This window comes from Austrofundulus limnaeus, unplaced genomic scaffold, assembly GCF_001266775.1.
Source record: "Austrofundulus limnaeus strain Quisiro unplaced genomic scaffold, Austrofundulus_limnaeus-1.0 Scaffold105, whole genome shotgun sequence".
NCBI classification, from domain to species: Eukaryota; Metazoa; Chordata; class Actinopteri; order Cyprinodontiformes; family Rivulidae; genus Austrofundulus; species Austrofundulus limnaeus.
Window position 1 is genome coordinate 738,036 of NW_013952507.1, and position 7,765 is coordinate 745,800.

The following is a 7,765-nucleotide window of genomic DNA, read 5'->3' on the forward strand; positions in this document are numbered from 1 at the left end:
GCACTCAGTATTTAGTTGGGGCTCCTTTGGCCTGTATTACTGCAGCAATGCGGCGTGGCATGGAGTCGATCAGTCTGTGGCACTGCTCAGGTGTTATGATAGCCCAGGTTGCTCTAATAGTGGCTTTTAGCTCTTCTGAATTGTTGGGTCTGGTGTATTGCATCTTCTTCTTCACAATACCCCATAGATTTTCTATGGGGTTAAGGTCAGGAGAGCTTGCTGGCCAATTAAGAACAGGGATACCATGGTCCTTCAACCAGGTACTGGTAGCTTTGGCACTGTGTGCAGGTGCCAAGTCCTGTTGGAAAATGAAATCTGCATCTCCAAAAAGTTGGTCAGCAGCAGGAAGCATGAAGTGCTCTAAAACTTCCTGGTATGTGGCTGCGTTGACCCTGGACCTCAGAAAACACAATGGACCAACACCAGCAGATGACATGGCACCCCAAACCATCACTGACTGTGGAAACTTTACACTGGACTTCAAGCAACGTGGATGAAGTGCCTCTCTTCTTTTCCTCCAGACTCTGGGACCTTGATTTCCAAAGGAAATGCAAAATTTACTTTCATCAGAGAACATGACTTTGGACCACTCACCAGCAGTCCAGTCCTGTTTCTCTGTAGCCCAGGCAAGACGCTTCTGAYGCTGTCTGTGGTTCAAGAGTGGCTTGACACAAGGAATGCGACAGCAGAAACCCATGTCTTTCATACGTCTGTGTGTGGTGGTTCTTGAAGCACTCACTCCAGCTGCAGTCCACTCTTTGTGAATCTCCCCCACATTTTTGAATGGGTTTTGTTTCACAATCCTCTCCAGGGTGCGGTTATCTCTCTTGCTTGTACATTATTTTCGACCACATCTTTTCCTTCCCTTCGCCTCTCTATTAATGTGCTTGGACACAGAGCTCTGTGAACAGCCAGCCTCTTTAGCGATGACCTTTTGTGTCTTGCCCTCCTTGTGCAAGGTGTCGATGGTCGTCTTTTGGACAACTGTCAAGTCAGCAGTCTTCCCCATGATTGTGTAGCCTATAGAACTAGACTGAAAGACCATTTAAAGGCCTTTGCAGGTGGTTTAAGTTAATTAGCTGATTAGAGTGTGGTACCAGGTGCCATCCATTTTGAACCTTTTCACAAGATTCTAATTTTCTGATATGCTGAATTTGAGATTTTCATTTGTTGTCATTTGTAATCATCAAAATTAAACGAAATAAACATTTGAAATATATGAGTTTGTATGTAATGTATGAATATAATATACAAGTTTCACTTTTTAAATGGAATTACTGAAATAAATCTACTTTTTCATGATATTCTAATTTTATGACCAGCACCTGTACATGAAGCTAGAATGAAAGTTTTACTTAGTATAAAACTGTTCAAATAGTTCGTAAAAAAACATACAAAATGAAAGAACTAGAACTAACAAGATATATGTAAACTTATATTGTATGATTCATATTCATTGTTTTATACCTTTTAGACAAAGACTTAGAAAAAAATGTGTAGAAATTTGACTTAACTTTGACAATAAAGGTTTTTGTGGAAAAAATAAATAATTAAAAGAAAGAAAGCCAATTTATATTAACCGTAAATAAGTTATGGCAGCGATAAAGACATAAAAACTATTCCTTTACCTCGTTATAAAACTATCAGCATAAGTAGACCTCATTTTTAGAGATTTTCTTTATTATTGTTAATCCTAAATGAACGGTTATGTTTTGTAACTGGTTTCATGATGGTCGGTCTCAAAACTTTACACTGCGTCACAATCGTTCGCTCTATTCTCACCATGTTTGTTAAATCTGAGCATTCTTCCTAATCCAAACTCAGCTAGCAGTTAAATGAACCTGGTAATGTCTGACCATGTGGATAGTTGGTGACATCGAATCGGTTTCGTCCTCGTCCGACAGGTCTCCCATGTTCCCAGAATTCAGGTCAGCGATGTCGTCTACGTCCTCCTCGCCCGTGAGCGACGTCAGCGTGTTTCCCAGGGCATTGAGGCGTTTCCCGATGTTTGGGTCCATGTGAACGTCGATCCCGCACATTTTCCAAAGCACGTTGAGAGTCCAGGTACCGGCGCTGCTGCTCTCTGTGTCCAGGAAGAGGAAGCCAGGAGGGAAATGAAACAGAATAAACAGTTCTTATTATAGTCTCTTGGAAAATGTGCAGCTCTGAAGTGAGGTCAAGGTTTTACAGAAGAAAGACTTGCCTGCAGACGGTTGTCCTGTGGTCCTAGAACACACTTCATACGTACCATCAGGGACTATGCCTGTGAAGACGCACAAAACTGACTGAGCGACTGATGAACGATTCAGGTCATTAATTTGCCTAAATAYTGAGTATTTCACTTAAATCATGGATTTTGTACATCAAGGTTCCGACAGCTTAAGGAAAGTTAAATTTAAGACTTTCTAAAACGTTTTTAATGCCTCTTGAAATGAAATTTAAGACCAACTTCACAATAAACACCAATGTAAAAAACAAATAAATTTAGAACTATTTTAATACAGAACAACTAGTTGCTAACTATTATAATATCAGACAAATTACAATCATCCTACTTACAATGTGTTAACATAAGACCTCTGAAAGATCTGACTTAAGACCTTTTAAGGCCAACTAAGGTCTTATTTTTAGATCTATGAATTCAATGCCTTTTAAGACTTTTTAAGACTAAGGTCTTATTTTTAGATTGATGAATTTGATGCCTACTGTTTAAGGCCAACTAAGGTTTTATTTTTAGATCTATGAATTCAATGAATTCAATGCCTACTGTTTAAAGCCAACTAAGGTTTTAAAAGGAAAAAAATTGTATAGGTCCTCTGGACGGGTTCTTCTCTAATGAAACGTTTCGTCTCTCCTCCAAGAGACTTCTTCAGTCTGAGAGTTTCAGGCAAAATTCAGGCTTTTGAGCACTGCCTCAATGTGACTGATACTCACATCACATGGCTATCGTTCACACCTAATTAACACCTATTGTTAACAGGGGGTGGAGTGATACTGCCAATGGCAGCGCTGTAGGAGGGGGACAACTGAAAACGGAGGCCTCCACCTCTGTTTAATGATGGACGGTCTTTCTTCACAAAAATGGCTTCTTTTACTCCTCTCTCAAACCAACGTTCCTCTCTATCAAGAATGAGAACATCCTCATCTCTGAAAGAGTGACCGCTGGTCTGTAAATGAGTGAAAACTGCAGAGTTCTGGCCATTAGATGTAACTCGTCTGTGTTGGGACATTCTTTTGAACAGTGGTTGCTTTGTTTCCCCGATGTATAACTGGTCGCAGTCCTCCTGGCACTTAATAGCATATACAATATTGCTCTGTTTGTGCCGGGGCACCGGATCTTTGGGGTGAACCAGCCTTTGCCGTAATGTGTTTTGGGGTTTGAAAGCCACTGGGACATCATGTTTAGAAAATAAACGTCTCAGTTTCTCCGAAACACCCGCAACATACGGAATAACCACTGGTTTGGGTCTGGGTTTGGGGTGAAACTAAGTTTTTATTTTTAGATCTATGAATTCAATGCCTTTTAAGACTTTTTAAGACTAAGGTCTTATTTTTAGATCTATGAATTCAATGCCTTTTAATACTTTTTAAGGCCAACTAAGGCCTTATTTTTGGATCTATGAATTCAATGCCTTTTAAGACTTTTTAACACTAAGGCCTTATTTCAAGATTGATGAATTCAATGATTTTTAAGACTTTAAAGCTAACTAAGACCTTATTTTTAGATTGATGAAGTCAATGCCTTTTAAGACTTTTTAAGGATCACTGGGAACCCTGTACATGGAAATTTGTGGCACAGGTAGATGTTTTGTCTCTCACAAGCGTTCATGACGAGATCTCCCCGGATTTCAGGTTTCCAGTCGTCCCAGGTGGTCTCGAAGCCCTCTGCGAAACGAATGCAGAAGTTCTTGAAGTGCCCTTTGCTCACCAGGGACTCGGAGGAGCAGGCGGTGATCAGCGTGCTCTCGATGGTCAGAACCAGAGCCGAACCGGTGTCAAAATCTATGCTGTGATTGGCCTGGAGGAAGGGAAACAAGAGTTATTCGGTCCTTAAGGGAGGAAGGAAGAAAACGTGGAAAATGACCCATTTCCAGGTGATTTGAAAAAAGGCAGAGTCTGCTGGTAACGTTTCACTTCACTACTTGCTGTGGCTGCTCTGTTAAACAAATGAAAGAAAAGGAAAAGTGGTTTTAAATTACTTCAAATTAAGATGTTTTGAGTTTTTGCAAATAAAATCTAAGAATGATCTTTTCCTTGTTTTCAATCACTTCATAGTAAAACGTTACCAACTATTTACAGCTTGTTAGATTCAGTTTATTTTCATAATTATGTATATATAAAAAAGTGCTCATATTGCAGTGATTTCAGGTCCCACGATTGGAGTCTGATTGTCATCCCGCTTGGAACCAGCGAAAGTAAAAATATTTCCGCTTTTAAACAACCCAATTAACAGCTTTTATTGTCTGGATGAAAAATCAGATCACATTTTTATGAGCAATTATCGCAAAGCATTTCCAAATGTCAGCAATGTCCTCCAGGCAAACGAAGCCCGCCGCATGCAAAGTGGGCAAGAGAGACGGAACAAAGACGCACGCAGTTTTATCAAACAGATGGCAAATCCTCCGCACACAAACCGGCATCACCTTACTTCTTAGTAAGAACACACCACAGGCACCAGCTCAAACATCGCAGGCTGTTACACCAACTTTGTAAAAGAAACTTGTTACACCAGAAACAAGAAAAACCACCACTGATGTGTCAAAATTGATGACAGATTTTTTTAAAGAGGAGCATCACAATCATTTGAACCCCACAACAAGCCATCACAAGAGCTGTAAGAAGAGAACAGAAACAAACTGCAGGGTTACTTTCAGGGTTTTTTTTTGCTGGCCCACTGGTGTGGTGGTCTCAGCTTCAGAGCTGCCCTCCTGTGCAGCCGGTACTTGTCCTTTCTATAGAAACAAGTTTTGAGTATCAACAAAAACTGAACACTAAAGCATTAATAGCTTAGCATCACACATTTCCAAACAAACCTTTACCAACAGTTTTTTTTGTAAAGGTGTTTAAAAATAAAGTCATAAGTTTTTGTTTATAAAAAGAATGTGCTGTGATTGTTTTCTCTGGAAAATGTGACAACGTGCTGCTGCTTGTTGAACGAACATAAAAACTAGAAAAATATTGGAGACATCATTAAAAAAGTTCTGACGCCAACACTAACTCTTGCAGATTACCTGGGATGTGTTGGTAATTGGGAGGCATATACCCAAGTCATTGACAGTCAGCTGCAGGAAGAGGGTGCTGAACGCCTGGGCTGAAGTCTGCTGGATTCCCGGCAGCTTGTCCACCACCTCTTTCGTGGCCACGTGGATGTCTTTGTTGAGGGCCAATCGCTGCTCGTTCCAGTTGTCATATGCTGCCTTGTAATTCAGCCAGAAGAGCACAGCTGCAGCCGTGCAAAGCAGTGGGCAGGGAAAAAAATAAAACAAAATTTAGAAACTGAATGTCACTCAAACAGGAAATACAACTATATATATGTACACACTTGTATCGAACAATACAGATTTTTCAAATTTACTTTATCAACTTTTCTTCTGAAGATGTTCTGTGTTTTAGAATCAGTGGATCTGTGTTCGACTACTCCACCTAGGCTGCATTGACGAGTCCAGATCCACTGAGAAACTTGCTGTTTCAGCAACATTTAATTTGAAAACTGTAGATTTTCTGAATCGTTGCACCCCTAATATATACTCTTCTAAAATCACTAATGCAAGAATAAAAGGTAACTAAACCTCTGTCAAAAGCAACTGGCTGTGCAAAAACAATGGGCCTGTTCAGGGTTATGAGCACAGCCTCCTTGTCAGAAGAGCCACTGATCTCCTCCTGCAGAGCGTTCCGCAGTCCGATTCGAGTTCGGAAGTACGCCACCTGGTGGAAGTCGGAGCCAGCTTCTTCGTACACCTGTGAGACGAGAGGAAAAAAAAAACGTAAATAAATGTGGATTCTGGGTTTGGGCGCGAGGCAGAGGAAGCCCGATGCTCACCTGATGCTTGACGATCTGTCCGAGCGCCAGGTTCAGATCCACTTGACATTTGCCGAAGAGTTTGAGGTAACTGCTGCTGCCTCCGGGCTGGGTCTTGCACTGGATCCTGTTGGACAGCTCCAGCTCAATCAGGCCCGTTTCGAAGCGCACGGCCCGCATGGACGGAGTGGTGGCTGTCATCTGGATCCCCTGCAAACACAAACACGCGATCAAATGCATTAAAACGACACAAACGTCAAACATTTTCTCATGGAAAGCGAAGCGGTTGGGATTTAACAAACCTTGAACATGAGGCTGAGAGAGTACAGCAGAATTTTGGGCTTTTCTGCATCTGTGGAGGTGTCGTGCTCATTCCACAGAGGGATGGGTTGCTCCACTCCTGGCAAACAGACAAAATAAACCCTGTCAGAAAGTGAGCAGTTGCTTCTGCGTCTCGTCGGAGCAACTTTTTAATTCTGGTCCCTGGTGTGAATACTCAATGATCAGCTGAAAGCAACACTATCCTTCACCCCAGAATGGCTTCCAACTCTCACTCCGCTCTCTGCTGGACAATTACATCGATCAAGCTTAGTGAGGTAAACAAATCACCATCAATACTGTTCTGGAAATAAACACGACTGGATTCGTGTCAGCGCCTCGGGTGTTGTTTTGTGTTGAGAAAATAAAAAGATTTGTTCTGTGATTTAAGCAGCTTCTGTGGGGAACAGTTGCACGTTTAAGAAGAAATGAACTTTAGTGATTTGTGACAAAAACTGGGTCAACAGCAAATAAAATGGTATGATTTAGAAAAACATAAAGGCTCCAGGTGTAAAACAAACGTTTAAATGTTTTGCAAAAGAAAAGATAATTTCAATGATGGTACCTGAAACCTTCTGAATGACTTCATTGACTTCTTTCATGAAAACTTTCTGCAGAAAAACCAGGTGGTTGAGCAGGTCGGTGGTCAAGTTGTGCTCAAATGATCCGATCTGTTCCAGCAGCGAGAACAACAAACACATGAATTCATTCTTATTTCTCTTAGAGAAACATCGAAACGATGGAAACAAAGTTCACCTCAGCCACACAGCGCAGGTAGTTGCCCTGCAGGTAGTTTCCCTGCTTGGCTGGGAAGTCATCTGGTGCCCAGCTCTGGTCTGAGTGGCTCTCATGATCCTCCATGATGTATTCTCCGGACATGGTAACAGGAGGCAGAGTCAGGCTGGCTGATGGAGACATGGTGGACATGTCCACCTGGGACACTTTGGACTGAAAACACAGCTTGTGGTTTGGCAACTCGAAAGTGAAACTTGTTTGTGCTCCTAAAGACAAAAGACAAAGAAAAAAAWTTCCATTTATTTTTTTAACTACAGAATTTGCATTTCCTGTGAAACTATAATGTGAATCCAGTGTTGAAAGACTTTTGCTGAAAGTTGCTGAAACAGCAAAATTTAGCTCAATATCTTAAAAAAAGTCACTAATGATGCAAAAATTAAGAAACTAACATTCTGTTCTGTTTTCTACTGAAGTGGCTACAAAAATAAATGAAAAATGATTCAGTTGAAGGTAAAAGAACTTAACTCAGCATGAAACAGCTGAAATTAGTGGAAAAGTAACTAAAACATAACCAGGCTAAAATTAGCTAAAACTAGCAAGAAATTTAAATTAGTCAAACAGTAAAAGGACTATAAAAAATTTCAAATTAGATTAAAGAATATAAAAAAGTGGTACGAAACAGCTGCAGTTTGT

At 40.8% G+C, this 7,765-nt stretch overlaps 1 protein-coding gene across 11 annotated transcripts in view; it reads right to left on the bottom strand.

Annotated features, from left to right (window-relative positions):
* kiaa1109 (KIAA1109 ortholog) overlaps nt 1-7,765 on the bottom strand; it is a gene marked incomplete in the record, with an annotated part of 88,764 nt that overhangs the window by 27,582 nt on the left and 53,417 nt on the right. For 8 of the 11 annotated variants that reach the window (XM_014013742.1, XM_014013745.1, XM_014013748.1 and 5 more), the window contains 10 exon segments: nt 1,857-2,083; nt 2,204-2,263; nt 3,820-4,018; nt 4,869-4,952; nt 5,232-5,443; nt 5,790-5,958; nt 6,041-6,229; nt 6,322-6,419; nt 6,903-7,008; nt 7,094-7,338. In XM_014013742.1, the coding sequence (XP_013869196.1) occupies nt 1,857-2,083; nt 2,204-2,263; nt 3,820-4,018; nt 4,869-4,952; nt 5,232-5,443; nt 5,790-5,958; nt 6,041-6,229; nt 6,322-6,419; nt 6,903-7,008; nt 7,094-7,338 (1,589 nt within the window). 11 annotated transcript variants of the gene reach the window in all.